This window comes from Podarcis cretensis (assembly GCF_951804945.1).
Source record: "Podarcis cretensis genome assembly, chromosome: 16".
Classification (NCBI taxonomy): Eukaryota; Metazoa; Chordata; class Lepidosauria; order Squamata; family Lacertidae; genus Podarcis; species Podarcis cretensis.
The window spans coordinates 39,637,503-39,655,056 of record NC_137186.1 but is presented as its reverse complement, the minus strand read 5'-3'; the positions used below and the strand labels follow the sequence as shown (position 1 = coordinate 39,655,056).

Genomic DNA, 17,554 nt, shown 5'->3' with positions numbered 1-17,554 from the left:
TATAAAAAGTCATTTTGGTAAAAAATTAAATCCAGGGATGTTCAGAGCTGCCTGTTGGGCACTGTTCTCTTAAAATACCCCACAGAGCCGAATAGCAGGCCTGTTGTCATAGCCGCTAAGCCAAACTAGCTTCCAGTTGCCAGCTCAAGGCAGAAGTGGCATTAAGGGTGTGATTCTCTCTTGCCCCAGCAGCACAAGCAGTTTCCTGCTCAATACCCAACTTGAACATAATGCACAGGTCACCTCTCCATTTTTGTACAATCATTTATACAAATTCAACAGAGGTAAAACTGTATCGGGAAAGAAGGTTGGGGGTTTTCACCACCACTTTACAACAATGGCACTTATCAATACTGAAATCCCCCCCTTTTGTGACAATCAGAAATTAACCAGGTTAAATATGGACAACAAGAACTCACTCAAACCCTGAAACTGTTTGATTTTAAGTCATATAAATGGACTTTTTACAGCAAGTATGAGAGTATTTTAATGCCTTCCCATATGCACAGCTGTAATTGGAAGTTTCAGTCGAGAAAATGTGGTTTTTTATACAGGGAAAAACTTGGCAACTTTTTTGTTTTGTATTTTACACCTCCTTTTCTCCACAACATGCTTACAGTGTTATACAAAGCAGTATATAAAACTTCCATTAAACATGCTTTTTCATTTCAGAGGATTAACCTACTCCCCCCTCCCCCATCCCAATTGGGGTATAACTCTCAGCAGGTAATTTAAGTGGTAAGAAGTTCAAATTCTCTTTTATCTCAAGATAAAACTTGGCAATCTGAAACCAATGACCAAACACTTGCAATGCATTCAGTAACTGCATAAATAACTTTTTTAAACAAATTTGTACAAAAATAGTTCTGCATAACGTTGGATGTAACAAAAAAGTTCAAAAGGCAGAAAAACAGGTAATGGCCCACCTTAATAACCCCAGAATTAACATTGCTTTTGACATTTTCAAAAATGCTTTAAAAATTTACACATGCTCCAGCTGTGGTATATAAATAGGTGTTCCTCAGTGTTCTTCAAGGCATGAATCCTTTGCTGTCACCAGAGGAAGGTATGTAAAGAGCCTGGGCAAAGTGTCAAAAGATCCCATCCAGGCTAGAACCTTTGTGGGTGGTTTCAACACCACATGTTCCTGTACAGCCCAAACGGTCCCCCAACTTGGCATATTCCACATCTCCCAATTGAAAATAAAATTCCTTCTGTGGTCTCCTGGAGTCCTTTTTTCAGCTCCTGGTTATTTACAAACTTGCCCCAGTAAACACTAACTCAACTTCTGCAGCAGTTTCTCTTCCACTTGACTAAACTGAATGCTCACAGACATCTCTGCGATGAACTGCTCACAACCTTCCTTGGTCACTTGCTTGCAGTACCTCAGATCAATCCGGCAGATGCTCCCACACCGCTTGAAATAGGAGAGACATTGGTCTGTCACCTTATTGCAGTCTGTCGGGGAGACAAAAAATAGGAGGAAGGTTGGCTTAGGAGAGCCATTCTTAAACTCTTAAGAGGCCTTTGCTAGGGCTATGAAGCTTAGATGTGTTTTTGCATGGGCTGCAACTGAATAATCCAATCACAGCCACTGCAGAAGCTCTCTGAGGAGGCTACCTGTTGCATCCATATGGATTACAATCGTACCTCAGCTCCCAAATGCCGTGGGAGTTGAGAGTTCTGGCTCCCAAATGATCGAAAACTGGAAGTGATTGTTCCGGTTTTCGAATGTTCTTTTGCAAGCCGAATGTCTGATGGGGCTTCCTGCAGCCAATCAGAAGTTGCACTCTGGAAGTCGAACAGGCTTCCGGAATGGATTCTGTTTGACTTCAGAGGTACGACTGTACTGCTCTGCTCTGGCCTTGCTGCCTCTTCTAAATCAGGAGCCACATTCAGAACAGCATATAGATAGATAAACAAAAACATGAAGTAATGAGGAGGGGAGAGAGTGAAGGACAGGTAGTCTTAATTGGAACACTTGCCTCTCACTTTATAAGGCTCAAAGGTGCTTACAAAAGTTTTCCACAAAATACCTCACACACTGTCTGCTACCAGAAACATCTCCCTTTGATGGCAGGATTATTGGGTGGCATTTCCTGTCCTCATTCTGCGGCCCTTAAGTCAGAAAAGGTGTCTCAGCTATCTGAAATTATGTGCTAAGGGCCCACAACAAAGGAACTGAAGGAAACAAGGCATTTTCCACCCTATTCTTATCTGTGGCTCTGCTTCCACTACAGAGAAAGGTGTATAGCAAGGTACGCCAAATGTTGCTGGATCCCAACTCCCAAAAATCAAAGCAATGAAAATAATGCACTGGGTACAAGAAAATGAGAGAGGTCGTCCACTGCACAAAATAGGTTTGCTGTGGTTCCTAATGCCCAACAGACTTTGGAAAATGGCCTCCAGTCTCCCTCATCCCCTTGTTCCACAAAAAGGAATTGCCCCTGAAGGATTCCCATCTCCCCTTAATAAAGGTTGAATGTTAGCAGAAGCACAAACTTCTTGGGCACTTTGAAAACTTCTTGTCTCATTTTCTTGGATTCCCATTCTCACCATCTATGACCACAGGCATGCTGACATCAGGTGGGTCATGTATTCTCCAGCGGTGGTGTAAAGGAAGCACCAGATTGAGGTGGTGCTGGGACTGTATGTGGAGCTGAACATCAAATGATGAGTGGGCTGTTCTGCTCTTTAAGGCAGCATTTCAACCTTCATCACGGGGCCCTTAAAATTAGGCAGCTGAATCTGACCTGTCCGTTAGCACCCCTCCACCCCCAATCTCATACCTTGCAAAATAACTTCTGTTAGGGAGTCCCGTGTGGTGGTTCCCACAGCTGTTAGCAGGTTAATAGACTGATCTGTCATGTGGTTGCAGTAACTGAGGTTGAGCTTGGACAGTAGAGGCATGTGCCGGATAATCAAACGCAGGGAAGCGTCAGTGATGTCCAAGCCAGACAGGCACAGCTCTGTGATGTGGCGCAGCTTGCTCCGGTTGTCAATTTGGCCTATACAAGAATCAAGGACCCGGGGGGGGATGGGAGAGAAATGTTTATTTTTTAATTAAATTCTCTAACCACTGATACATCAGGCTGAGCTATATGAGATTACAAATGGCTAAAATACAATGGAAGTAGAGGCATTTCCAAAAAGTCCCTAGACTTCCAAATGAGAAAACTGCATGTAGACAGCTGCTCCAAATAGAGATTTTTGATAAATGGGTTTTTATAAGTGGGTGCATAAAACTGAATTTTACACAGGAACATAATACACACAGAGACACAATCAGTAGAACTGGTATAGCTGAAAAGCAATCCTAGAATTCTCGGGAAACATTTGAATCCTGCACCTAACCCACTACCACATTTATGTTTTTTCCTTCTGCGTGTTGGCCCAAATACAAAGGAAAGAGGATATACCTGGCCTGTTGTCAGTTGGTGGTGACAAAAGATCTCTCATTTGTGCATCTTTTAAGCCTTCCACCCACTGCGCATCCAGTGTTCGGAGGAGTGGACAACTAGAACTGCAGAGAGCAGACACTGCAATCCATGAGCACCCTGACAACAGCAGATCTCGGAGACCTAGGGAAGAGAAAGGGAAGTGAGCACACTGAGCAGATATTTCTTTGGGGAGTGCATGGGGAGGGAAGGCATTCTAGTTTTACAGTAAGAGGTTGAAAAGTTTCCTGCTTAACACAACCAACAGGATGACAAGCGGAAATGAAGAACCTGTGCCGCTTTAGATGCTGTTGGACTATGACTTCCATCAACTTAAACCACAGGCCATGCTGGCTGATGGAAGCTTGAGTCCAAGAATATCTGGAGGGCCACAGGCTCACCAGGCTCTGCTTTCAAAAGTATTCCTAGTGCCTTTCTCCAGAGAGCAATAAACTAACAGCTGAAATAATATTGCAGGTGAACATAAATAATGGCCAAGCTTAGAGGCAGGTCGTTAGGACACTAAAATGTCGTTCTTGTACAAAACACATACAACTTCCCGAGTTTATCGAAAGGAACAAATGTAGGCCTCGTCATGAGCCACCTTTAATGTATCGGGCTCTGCTTCCCACTCCTGCCTGGGTCTGCCACAACATTTCCTGTGCAGCCTGTTGTACCAGGGCCAGACTGTAGCCATTCAGGAACCCAGACAGTACTACTATCTGAAACATTAAAAGCAGTTAACTGGGCTCTGAGGCTGCGATGTCCATCTCTTGGCCTCAGCAAGGTAGAGAAGAGAATAGTGTTCATTTAGGCCTCTTTCCCACAAAAGGTAGGAGATGTGATGTGTGTGACTCCCTGGGCACATTGTAGTCACTGCAGACCTACCTGGGAGCCTGTTGATGAGCCAGCTCAGCTGCTTTTTCGATATGTTTGTCCCACTTAAATCAAGAGTGACCGGCTGCCTCCTAATAATACCACTGAGCATGAGAGGGGTGATGGATTTACAGTGGTTTAGGTCTATTTTGGTCCACAGTCTTTTATCACAGCACCTAAGCAGATCAGGAAGAAGGTTTCATAAGAAAGCTGGTCTGGCACTTGGGACAGAGAGACCTACACAACTTCTTTAAAAACCTCAAACAAAACCAGGGGAAATGGGAAGCCTACAACGAGCAGCTTGAGTTTTGCATCAGAAAAAAAAGTTTATAAATAGGATGAGAATTTTTCAAAATGCTGATGTGGATACAGATACCTGGACTTTCTTGAACATGTGGTAAACACCTAACACACTGGCTGGGAGCTTGTGGCCTTCCAGATTTTGTTGGACTCCCAACTCCTATTGGACACAGTCAATATGCTTAATAGTCAAGGACAGTGCTTTTTCTGGGGGGACGCATACCCCTAAACATTTTGTGAATCTATGTTTGGCCTCATTGAGGGGCAGTATTTCAATATGAGTAGGAAAATGAGAGTACCCCTAAACATTTTTATTATTTTTTATTGGGGGGGGGGAGCACTGGTTAAGGACACTGTGAAAGGCGGTCCAGCAAAATCTAGAGGGTCACAGGCTCTCTATCATGGACCTTGCATGAATGGAGCCCATGATATCTTCAGGGATACCTGGATAATTACTGCAACGTTCCAGAAACTGAATCACACTGGATTTTAAGAAATAAGTGAGCAGGAAGTTAATTCCCTGGAACACCCAACCAAACCCTCTCCAAAGCCATTATCAGTGTCCATCAAACTCAGATATTAGAAATATGACCACAGCATCTCACCTGCACCTTTTAAAAGAAATCAAGATGTCTAGAGGTTATTGTATTTTAGTCTTCTGTTGAAAGCTGCCCAGAGTGGCTGGGGAAACCCAGCCGGATGGGCGGGGTATAAATAATAAATTATTATTATTAGAAACTCCCCTTTTATGAAACAAAGCCAAGATGTACAGGATTCTGCAGGTGGCACTGGAATCTTTACTTGAGTTTTATTTTACCAAATGTCATGGCCCTGGCAATCCTGCTGTCTAGAACTTGTTCCCTTCCCACTACCAAGACGCAAATACCTCCGATGCCCCTTACCATCTGTTCCAGGTCTTGCAAACCCTCATGCAGAGACACAGTTCACTGTGGCTGAGGTAGCCGAAGACAGCCATCCAGACTTCCCTTTGCATGACGTGGGCCTCCCCATCATCCAGCGGGAGCGAGTCTGGGGGCGGGCTGATGGGGGGCGGCCGGATGACGTGACGTTCCATCTGAATGCACTTGGGGGGTGAGAGGGAGCGGGGAGGCCGGGCAGCTGCCCGGGGGGTGCTGCTCCGGAGGCTGGACAAGAGCTGGTGCCGGAGTTCTCGGGGGGTTCCATTCAAGCCTTTGCTGAAGCGGTGAGGCCGCTCGGGGCCCAGCACCCGCTTGGGCTCCTCGTTCTCACTCTCCGGCTCAGACTTGATGGGCTGGTGATTCTCATTGGCAAGGCTGTTCTCCGTCTTCTGGATCTCCTGGTTGAGCTCTTTGCTCAGCTCCTTGCTCAGCTCCTTGTTTGGGAGGCGGGTTTTCCGCCGGATCTTGAACTTCTTCTTGTCTCGGGACTCTGCGCCCTCTGAGCTTGGCCCCGCCGTGGGGGAGCTGGAGCGAGACTGGTCACTCTCCTTGCTTTTGGGAGGTTCCTCTGGGAGGTCCTCCTCAGGCTCCTGCTTGAACCGCCGGACTGGCTTGACCAGGGCAGCTCGCTCATCTGTGGCCTTCCACGATCGCCTCTGGAAAGGGAAGGTTCTGGCTCAGTACAAAGGCAATGGGCACCCCTCAAGCCTATAGACGAAAACTGCTTTCAAGGGGTCCTTTCCTTTCAGGGGCAACTGTAGCTTTGTGAAGAAACCTTGGGCCCTTAAAAAGATCACCTGCTCTTCCAACAAAAAGCCCTCAGAATTTTAGTTTGGTATTATACAGCCCAAGCTTTTACAGCTCCGCCAACATTAAGTCAGTGGTGCAGGTGGGCCTTGAGATTCTCAATAAATTCCCTCAACTATAAATGTCATCCAAAACATGGTCTAAGTAGATGTGGAGGAAGGACACACAACAAATTAGTTATATGATGGGCATTCTGCACCCAAATCACAATTTTCTAACTCAGGTTGACATTTTACCATAGGCCCGCGAGGTTTTCACAGAGGCAGAGTAAAACAGCAGGGCTGCTCTTCTTTTTCGCAGGGAGGGGGACTGAATTTCATTGCTAACCATATCTCCATGTTGCAAGAACCAATAATTAATCAAACCTAAGATTCCAGGTGTGTAGGCAGAGCTGCAGAAGACACACCAGCTGTCCCCCCTCCCCAATCTAAGATTCAAAACCTGCCATTTCCAGAATAGCCACAGCAAGTCATTGGATAGGTGAGTGAAGTAATGGAAGAAATCTACACCATTTAATGTAATACCTTTTTCCTGAACAGCTTCTCTTCTTTGCCTAGTTTTAACTGTGGTCAGAAAGGGATTGTGGGGTGGGAGAGAGCAAAGAGACAAGACTTAGTATAAACAACTTAGCTAACACACACACACACACAGTACATAACATTTTTGTATGACGTTTCAGTGACCAAGGACTGCAATCCTGTACACCAATGAACTATTTAATTCCCATAGAATCCAAGGGGATTTAGGTAACCTGCAGGAAGTACTGCAGTCCAAGGGTTTTACAATTCAGGTGTAAAATACATGATTTACCGTATTTATTTCTTAGAATACAGAGTTTAAAAATTAAACAGCTGAAAATATTGGATAGTATGAACATCAACATCTACAGTGTAAACGGAAGGAGATAATGAAGCTGACTACAAGCCTGTGGGCAAGGCTGTTTTTTTAAATTGTGTAAACCTGCTTGTTAGTTAAGACACTTAAAATCACCACTGGCTTGCTCAAGGCTACCTCAGGAGTTTTCAGGCGAGGTGACATTTGAACAGAGAGCTTCCTAGATCACAAATCTTTGCCACTCAGTCGCACCAGGACCCGGTATTTAGGAATGGTTAAAAAATGATGTTAATGGAATGGGAAACATTTATGAGAGCTCCAAGGATGGGATGGTGGAGGGAGATGGAGAGGGTGGGTGGTATCCTCCAATCTCTTGAGAAATCCTCAGAGCAGGATGTAGAGAAGGGCTTTTTCACCTCTCCATGTCCACAGAACACCCAGGAAAAATACGCTAAAAAATGTGTGACCTTGCCAGCCCCAAAGATGCACATTGAGTTGGGACTGCACAGGGCACCTTCAAAGGAAGAAAACGGCTACTAGGAAGGAAGGGAAAGAGGGAGATTCACAGCACCAGTCTGAAAAGACCCATAAGTGCCACCTAGTGGCTGAGACAGGAAAGGAGGTTTGTTTTAGGAATGGGCTGCATCCCAGGAAGCTACTGCATCCCAGGTCAGTGTTGCCTCCACTGACTGGCAGTGCCTCTTTGGGGTCCCTTTCCCATCACTTGTTATTTGATTATTTCTTTTCTTCTAAACTGGAGATGCTGAGTACTGAACCTTGGACCTTTCGAATGGAATACCTGCTCTCTAACACAGACCTAAGGTCCCTCTTCACTCTCTGTCTTCCAAAGAACATCATGAAGTAGAAGTTTATCATTTGGGGGCCTCCCTAATTCTAGAAACTGAATGGATCGTTAGCAACAGCCAGAGTCTTTCCTGCTTTCCCCTGGAGCACAAGGGAGCAAGCACTGCATCGTTTGTTTTAAATAGTTAATTTTTTTTAACGTATTACCATTCATACAGCATCTCCCCAACATCTATGCAACATGTTGTATAAATATTAGTATCATGTAGAGCAGAGCTATAAATGAGATGCAACTGCCTTTTAAACAATGATGATAAAACAGTTAAAGTAAGGAGGAATAGGGTAGAGGTCAAAGAATTATTAGCAATAGTGGTTAACCATTGGATCCTAAGCATGTCTGCTGAGAAGCAAGCTGAAAGGTAAGCATGTGCCCAGGGTTGCAGCCCACGAGGCTGGATCACTGAATCAGAAGACCCTGGCTGGTCTCCTTGCCTCTGCCGTGGCCTTCAGAAAGCCACTCTGCCTAACGGCCCGACTTCTGCAACATGGAGAATACTGATCTACCTTACAGGGCTGTTGTAAGTACTGTAACAAGGTAGCATCAGTGAAGCACTCATGCGTTTGAATGCTCAAAGACTGAGCCTTATTATTATGGCTTTTGCTGCAGCACTTTGGCTTGCTATCTCAAGACACCTGCCTGACAGCAACATCCCACAAGCAGGTTTGTCAGTTCTGACATGTCACACAATAGCTGGCGTTGATCCACGTAGGTGGGCAAGCAGGCTGGGAGCATGCCCACCAGGCTTCACTCACAAGGCCACCTCTAAGGTCTCCCAAAGAGGCCCAATACACTCCCCCCCCCCCCGGGAGAACACATACCCGCTTCCTCATGGCAGGCTCTTGGGGCTTCTCGAATTTCCGTTTCCGCCGTGGGTGGACTTCCTCAGACTTTCTCCTCAAAAGAGGGTCAACAGGAGACTTCTTGGGATGGTCATCGGACTTCTTCCGAGGGGGCTCCTCGCACTCGACTTTCCGCTTGGTGGCGTCTGGGACAACCTCTTTGTTCTCTCGGTTGATCTTCTGCTCTTTCAGCAGAGAGCCGGGCAGGTTTGACGCGTACTTGAACCCTGGTCCGCGCTTTTGCTTGTACGCCAGAGAGACAAAGCACACAAGCAAACTTTATATCTTATGCTTTTTCGTCGTGGCTCATAGGTAGTAATGTGGGTTTTCTGGAAAATGGGAGGGGGCAAACCTCTGCCCCTCCAGATGTGGATGGAAGTTGCTGGTCAGCTCTATCGGGGGGCGGGCACAGGCTTCCCACCCTGCCTCTAGAAAGTGATTTCACTTAGTAAACAAAGCTTTAAAAATATTGCTGGCATCCACACCCAGTGAAATTTACTGGAATGCTTGTAAAGACTTTAGAGGCAAAAGCAAAAGGATAGTTCAGCTGAAAAATATTAATTATGACTGAAACGGCCAAGTTCAGCAAATACTGTATTTGCAATTGGCAGCCATTTACTGTCACTAATGATATTATGAAACACAAAATTTCCACCCTGCACCACAGCTTATAAGTGGCAGCAGAAATTCAACCCATTGATTCCTTCCCAAGGTCCTGTGCCCACATTATTATAGTCAGGGAATCTTGTCAACTCTCTCTAGAGTTATGTTCAGTGATTCCCGTTTTTTCTGTACTCAACCAGAGCTAAAGGGCCAGCAACAGTTGGCTCCACCCGCTGGCTCCTGCCCTCAAGGGTTGAGGGGGAAGGACACATTAAGAGTGCAATACCTCACAATCACATCTTACACACATTTAATTTGTGCAATTGCAATCTTGCACAGTTGAATTTGCACAGATTAAAACCACGCAACACTTTCCTGGTATGAAAAGAGCTTTCAAGCTCTCTGCCTTGCTTACAAAGAAAGCCCCACTCAGTGCACCAGGGAAGGGTTAGGATGTTCGCACAGGGCAGTTCAAGTATATGAGGAACCCTTGGAACTGGACCCCTGCACAAGATGAAATTGCAGTTATATATAAAACTCTACAGGGGAAGTTAAAGCTACAGGGTTGGGAGTCGGAAAGGGTTAGAGAGACACAAGCTGTGCCTCCTTTCCCCTTGTCTGCCTCTGGCCAGAAGTGAATGAAGTGTGTTAAATTAGTTTGGGGGAGGAGAGACACATTTTAAACACCGCAGAGATATATGTATAATAAGTAAGGTTTTATATATAGTCGCTTTACAAAACAAAACTAAAGTAATAGTAGAAAGACAAGTCAGAGTCTTGTCTTCAAATCTTGAAACCTTCACAGCAGTTAATATGGAATGGAAAAAGAGTTGTCCTTAATGCATGTGTGGTTTTATATTTATATTACACTTACACACACACACACACACACACACACACTGAAGGTCTGACCAGTTTCTCAATTTTTGTGGGAGAAAGCAGAGAGCATAACTGGGGGGAGGGATTCCTTGAAACTTCTCTGGGGTTGCTCAGCAGAGAAGATCAGTAGCGGCAGACAATCTCCCGGCTGCATTGTGAAGCAAGGGGAGAAACCTTGAGCACACTGGCAGCTGCTCCTGCTCAGCAGTGAGATTAGCAACTTAGCATGTGTAAAAAAAAAAAAAGAGGAAGGAAAAAGCACAGCTCCCTTCCAGCGAACACAATTAATTCCAGTGAAACTCACTTTCCCAGTTTTGCCAGCGTGGTTGCACTTTGGGCATTCCCAGCAGTTGGGCAGCTCTTCGTTGACAACGCCGTCTGATTCCCGCACCTGGGAGGAAAAAGACACACAACAGGAAGCCACAGGTCAGCTCCCAATATACAGGCAGGCAGGGCTTGCCACTTTTTAAACAAAATGCTCTTTGAAAAGTGTCCTGATAATTTACAATTTATGTCAGTCAACTACATTTTGAATCTTTCATATAATTTATTCTGCTTCATCTAGCATAAGCAAAAGTAAACCCTGTCCTTCTCCCCAATCTCTGAAAATTTTACTTCTACACCCACGTGGGGATGTTCCTGGATTCTAAAGTCTTGTCTATAAATTGTATCAAGAGGTCTTCACAACGAAGAAAAGAAAGGCTTCACAAACTAATATTATGGGAGAGGATAACAAGGCTTGCAAGGGAGGGTTGGCATATACAACAGATCCAAGAAATCTTACTGGGAAATTCTTCCTTGTGCCTAACAAATAATAACAATTTTATTCTTTATACCCACGTCTGAATGGCAAACTAATTTGCACCACCACCTTGCAGTGACATTCCAGGCTTTCATCGTATGGGGGTAACTACAAGCAAGCGTAATTACAGGCAGGCTGGCCCAGAACCCTGCCATAAACCTGCCTGTCTGGGTCTGGGCCTGCTGACGTGCCATTTTCCCCTTTCATGTTTTCAGGCATCAGATCCAAGAATCTGCCATTTTATGCACTATTATAGCAGACAGAGCCCTTTGAGCAGAGAAGAGAATGCCAGGGAACTCCTGAATGTTAAAAGAGCCCTGCTGGATCAGAGACAAAGGTCCATCAGCATCTCCAGAACGGCCAATGAGACGTCTTCAGAAAGGGCAAAGCAATGCTCCACTGGATGTCCCTAGCACCTGGTACACTGACCCTGAACATGGAGGTTCCATTTAATTACGGCTGATAGTCTCCTCCTTCTCCATAACTTTGTCCAATCCTATTTTAAATCCATCGGCGCCAGCGCCCACCGCCACATCTTGTGGCAGAGAATTCTATCCATTACTTGTGTGTTCAGAATTCTGCTTTTTGCTGTTTGCTCAGGACTGCAGAAGCAGGAGGGTAATCTGGCTTCCCATGAGCCCTACCAGTCTTTTGGCTTCAGGAAACAAAGAGCCTTGGGTTGACCTTGCTGCCATGCATGGCTACGGAGTTGTGGGTGGTTGGGGAGGTTGTAGGCTGTGGTGGCTGCAGGTAAAAGGAAAGGACTGCCAAACATGTCATCATTTTGCAAAGAACATGACAAATCTAACACTAAGGCAAGGCCTGTTTTGATGCAGCTTCTGGACCCCACCTCAGAGAGCCCTTACCTTGAGGCATCCTGGGTGTATGATTTCATTGCAGATGGAACACTCCATAAGCATGAGGTTGAACTTGCCCTCCTCCTCCTCCACCGTATCTTCTTTCCCCGCTTCCCCACACACCAGGCACACAGCCGTGTGGGGCAGCACTGGCTAAACACACACAAACAGGAGGAAAGGAGCAGAGATCAGGAAACAGGCAGCAACCTATCAGCACAGACACCTGTGAAACCTCCCCACCCTCTCAGCCCGCAGCACCTTCTGTGGCTGGTTCTTGTAAAAGGCCTGAGAAGCCCAATGTGTTTCTGATTCTGCGATTCAATGCCCGCCAAGGCGTTATCGTAACATCACACACACAGAGGAACAGGGGCTGGCAAATCCGGGGTGGGGCAGGGCCTTGTCCCCAACCTCTGAAATGAGACCAGGAAAACATGCCAAGCTCTGGGCCTCCTGCTGAGGTGGGAGATTCCGCTGTTGCAAACTAGCCCCCATATCCTGGCTTCCAGCTTAGAGCTGGGGTGGTGCGCGGCTCACTTAGGCTCTGTGTTGTGCCAGTGTTCTGAGCAACTTAAAGCTGGCTGTTCTGGAAAGCAACTGTTAGAAAGGCAGTTCTTTCTGCACTGCAGGGGGCTGGACTAGATGACCCATAGGGTCCCTTCCAATTCCAACTCTATGCTTATACAGTTCTATGATTCTGCTCCAATTGCTTCTGTAGCCCGACTTAGGGGTCCCAACTGGCGCACCCTGCCTCTTGCGTCTGCCCTTGCCAAGGCAATGGACATCCTGGAGGAAAGATCTCAAGAACTGAGAGCTGAGTGTCAATCAATCAATCAAAGAGAGATCCCTCCAGTCCTTCTGCAAAGCAGAAGGGCTTCTTTACACATACAACAGTTAAGTATTATTATGTTTATTTACAACCCGCCTTTTTCTTTAATGGGACACAAGACGGCTTAAATATAAAACTGAAAATCAGAAAAACATAGAAAAAATAATTAAAAAGCAATTAAACATTGACCAAAGTAAAACTATACACACATATAAAATCTATGAAAGCCATACCAATCATTATAATAAAAACAGCCCCTTCATTACCCCAAACCTGTTGGAACATGAATGTCTTCGCCTGCTGGAAGGCATGGAGGGAGGGACTTCCAGTCTATAAAATCTGTTGCCATAGTATGTTCTAAAGGCCAAAACCATTAAGTGAGCTCTTAAAAAAGCTCAAGGACCACCTCTCCCCATAGGAACTGACCTGGACCCTGTGATTATCCCATGAGGCCCTTCTTTATGTGCCTCTTCCATGACGGGTCTGGAGGGTAGTGACATGAGAACGGGGCCTTTTCTGCAGTGGCTCCCACTGGTGGAATGTTCTCCCCAGGGAGGCTCGCCTAGTGCCTCCATTACAGTTCTTTAGGCACCTGGTGAAAATGTTTCCCTGTGACCAGTCCTTTGGCCTCTAAGTGCCTATGGCCTTTGAGAAGTAGGTGAATGTTTTATATATATTTATCTTTTTCTCTTGGTTCTAATGTATCTAGGAGGGAATTTGGTCTATCTGTCCACTTGTGAGTTGCTTTGGGTTGCCCTAGGCAAGATAAAGCAATGAACAAATTCAATAGATAATAAAATAATAGTTAAAAAGGTAAAGGTAAAGGACCCCTGACAGTTGTCCAGTCACGAATGACTCTGGGGTCGCGACACCCATCTCGCTTTACTGGCTGAGGGAGCCAACGTTTGTCCACAGACAGTTTTTCCGGGTCATGTGGCCAGCATGACTAAGCAGCTTCTGGCCAACCAGAGCAGCGCACAGAAACGCCGTTTACCTTCCCGCCGGAGTGGTACTTATTTATCTACTTGCACTTTGATGTGCTTTTGAACTGCTAGGTTGGCAGGAGCAGGGACCGAACAACAGGAGCTCACCCCATTGTGGGGATTCAAACCGCTGACCTTCTGATCAGCAAGCCCTAGACTCAGTGGTTTAGATCACAGCGCCACCCATGTCCCATAATAGTTAATCTGCTGCAAATGTGTCACCTGTGGAAGTTTGGAAACTTCAATCATTGCCTGGATTGGTGATCATCTTGCGCTCATGTATCAAGGCATTTCAGACCGATCTGTTGGTTTTAAGGAACTTTATGTCTGCTGCTCTTCATTTGTCATTTCAATATGATTATTTAATTTTGTTTCACCTGGTTTTCTCTTCCATTTGTTTGTCCCTTGTAAGTCACTTTGACTGTTTTACATAAAAGCGGTTTAAAAATAATTCATTGAGAGCTGGTGTGGCAGCCGATAGCACAGTTGCTCCGCTGCAAGCTTGATAGTTTGCCTTTGGCAAGCCATCACCTCAGCCTCAGCTCCCTTCTGGTGATGCTAATACTGACCCACCCAAAAGGGCTGCTATTGCAGCTACGGCCAAAACAGGCACTCTATTAATATGTGCCATATAAAAGCTCAGCTTTACCAATATTATTGGATGGTACAAACTTTTTTTAGATGGTTTTAAGATTGTTTCATATATATTCCAGTGCCTACTGAAGATTTTTTTTCTTAATTATTGCAGACATTTTAACTGAAGTATCATTACCTTTTCCAAATTGTATTTTCTGTACACTGGTTAGAGAAGATGGTAGTTAAGCAGTATATAAATCGTTCAAATAAAAAATAAATAAATATTGCTCAGTTATTTTAAAAATGTATTCTTATGGCTCTGGGTTTTTAAAAGAAATCAAGATATAGCTTTCTAAATACATAATCTAACTGGAAAGCACAGGCTATAATTAGGTGTGTTAACTACATTCGTATGCCACCTTCCCTCCAGAGTTTAAGGGTGCAGGCACGTTTCCCTTTCTCCCATCCATTCCAACTTATCCTCACAACAACCCTGTTAGGCTGGGAGACAGTGTCTGGCCCAAGATCACTCCGTGAGGGGATCCTAAAGTGGGCTTCCCTGGTCCTAGTTCCACAGTCTGCTACACCACACCAGCTCTTTTAATTGCAGAAATATGAGCCAGTGAATTAAGCAATATACTTGAAGAGGCATGCCGCCTTTGGTGGGGAAGAGGGTGAACTTTTTAAAAGTACAGGTAGCACTCAGTTTACGCAGGGGTTACGCTCCGAGGCACCGCAAGCGTTGGTGAAATCACATATAATTGAAAAGACCTGCAAACACTCCACCCTTTTAGTGATGTTTTTATGACGTTTCCAGGTCACTTCCAGGTTCTGCACGATGCGTGTATATACATGGTCACGCACATATTGAAGGTGTGTAAACAGGGGACTGTCTATACACGAAAGTGTAAAAAAACACTAACCAGCATAATACAATTTATTTTCATTGTTTAAGATTATGAAAACAGACCACTCAGATTAGAGTGGCCTATTTTAGGATAGTGGGTAGCATTTGTAGTTTTAATAAATATTATTTTTAATAGGGGAGACCTTTTTAGCCTGCAATCCTATAACCCCTTACCTGGGAATAAGCCCCAGGAAGTTCAATGAGACTTTCTTCTGAGTGGGCATGTATAAGACTATGCTGTAAAATTAATTCAAGGCTGCAGCCTTAGTTATAATCCAAGGATGCCAGTTAAGGATTCCTAGCATTCAGGAATGTGACCATTGCCAGGTTTTGCACAAGACTCTACATTTCTTCTGCTTTCTGCATCATCCCTGTGCCCAGCAACTCAGGTGCTGAAGGTCACTTAATTAATTGCCCCTACATTATGGAGACACAAATGCAAACATGGGTTGCTGCAATCTGTTACAAGTCTTATGACAAAAGGGAGGGGGGAGAAAAATAAACAAAGGCGCTGTCAGTGGAAAAGCAATAATGATTAAAAGAAAGGATTATAAATCACCCCTTTTCTGTAAGCCGATTCTACAGCTTGGAGAGTTCTAAAAAGCAGATGCTTTTGGAAGGTAATTCACATGAATAAAACCCTACATCAGATAATGGAACATGGACTGAAATCCCTCACTAGAGAGACAAGTAGCTTTAAAGAGTGGGATTATTCAAGAAGAAAAGAACACAAAGATAAGGCAAAGTTGCACAACACTTGTGATATTGCTTCGAAGGAGCCACTGGAACTCAGCCTTGGGCAAGCGCCACTGATATGAACAGGCACTTGTCTCCTCAAGACAGCCCCCAACAAACGCCCAGGAGATTTTCCCAGCAAGATTGTGCTCTTTAGCAGGGATAGGGAACTGTACGTGGGGAGGAGGAAGCAACCGAGATACATTTCAGACATTGTGATATATCAGCATATCACTGTTTTTACTGTAGCTGGGGATGTATCGTGATGTTGAAAACCAGGTATTGTCCAGCTCTATTCCCATCATCCCTGACCACTAGTCCTGCTAGCCAGGGATGATGGGACTTGTAGTCCAACAACAGCTGGGGAACCAAGTTTGAGAAATGCTGCTTTCGGTGCAATCTCTCATTTAACCAGACCCCACCCCCATCCTAATAAGCAGGGAACAAGCTATTATTGTGATGGTTTCATAGAGGAGCAACACAGGACAAGTTGATCCAGAGAGTCCATGGTTGTACCCAGAGGTGTAATGCCATTGGCTCTGTTCAATGGAGCACATTTAAGGGGAAGGGGCTGCAGTTCAGGGGTAGAACACCTGTTTTGCATACAGGAGGTCCCCAGTTCAAACCCTGGGATCTCCTGTTAGGGCTGAGGGTGCCTGTACCTGAAGCCCTGGGGAGACACTGCTATGCAGGGTAGACAGAGCTGAGCCATATGGATCAAGCTCCGTGGCAGCTTCCTACGTTCCTCTGCTTTGCAATCAAGAAACCTAGAAATCCCGGTAACAGCTCTCTGCCTTTCTCCAGTGAGGAAATTCAAGTTCTACAACAGAACACTCGGTGCAAACTCAGACACGTTAGGAAAGCAGTTTTTTAAAAATATGTTAAAATGTAATAAATAATAATAATAATAAAAATATATGAGCACATAACTCACTTGCTACAACAGCTCCAATGGCTACTGGTCTGTTTCCCAGCACAATTCAAAATGCTGCTTGTGACCTATAAAGCCCTTATACAGCTTAAAGGTAAAGGTACCCCTGCCCGTACGGGCCAGTCTTGACAGACTCTGGGGTTGTGCGCCCATCTCACTTAAGAGGCCAGGGGCCAGCGCTGTCCGGAGACACTTCCGGGTCACGTGGCCAGCGTGACATCGCAGCTCTGGCGAGCCAAAGCCGCACACGGAAACGCCGTTTACCTTCCCGCTGGTAAGCGGTCCCTATTTATCTACTTCCACCCGGAGGTGCTTTTGAACTGCTAGGTTGGCAGGCGCTGGGACCGAGCAGTGGGAGCGCACCCCGCCGCAGGGATTCGAACCGCCGACCTTTCGATCGGCAAGTCCTAGGCGCTGAGGCTTTAACCCACAGCGCCACCTGCGTCCCGATTTATACAGCTTAGGTCCAGGCTATTTGAGGGTTCATCTTTTCCAATATGAACCTGCCCTGGGCCACCTGAACAGTCACACTTGGTGGGGATGTGGGAGAGGGCCTTCTTGGTGGCTGCTCACAGAC

The 17,554-nt window shown here is 45.4% G+C and overlaps 1 protein-coding gene and 1 long non-coding RNA gene across 6 annotated transcripts in view; one reads left to right on the top strand and one right to left on the bottom strand.

Moving 5' to 3' along the window:
* LOC307205073 overlaps window positions 1-17,554 on the top strand; it is a 448,154-nt gene that overhangs the window by 141,250 nt on the left and 289,350 nt on the right. The window lies entirely within an intron of this gene.
* Window positions 251-17,554, bottom strand: part of KDM2B (lysine demethylase 2B) — an 89,753-nt gene continuing 72,449 nt past the window's right edge. For 4 of the 5 annotated variants that reach the window (XM_079956429.1, XM_079956432.1, XM_079956431.1 and 1 more), the window contains 9 exons: window positions 12,029-12,172; window positions 10,665-10,751; window positions 8,858-9,130; window positions 6,865-6,903; window positions 5,516-6,189; window positions 4,326-4,489; window positions 3,420-3,581; window positions 2,790-3,008; window positions 251-1,458 (listed from right to left, as the gene is read on the bottom strand). In XM_079956429.1, coding sequence (XP_079812555.1) covers window positions 1,277-1,458; window positions 2,790-3,008; window positions 3,420-3,581; window positions 4,326-4,489; window positions 5,516-6,189; window positions 6,865-6,903; window positions 8,858-9,130; window positions 10,665-10,751; window positions 12,029-12,172 — 1,944 coding nt within the window. In that variant the 3' untranslated portion in view covers window positions 251-1,276. The remainder of the gene's footprint in view (window positions 1,459-2,789; window positions 3,009-3,419; window positions 3,582-4,325; window positions 4,490-5,515; window positions 6,190-6,864; window positions 6,904-8,857; window positions 9,131-10,664; window positions 10,752-12,028; window positions 12,173-17,554) is intronic. The other variant, XM_079956430.1, reaches the window with a different exon arrangement.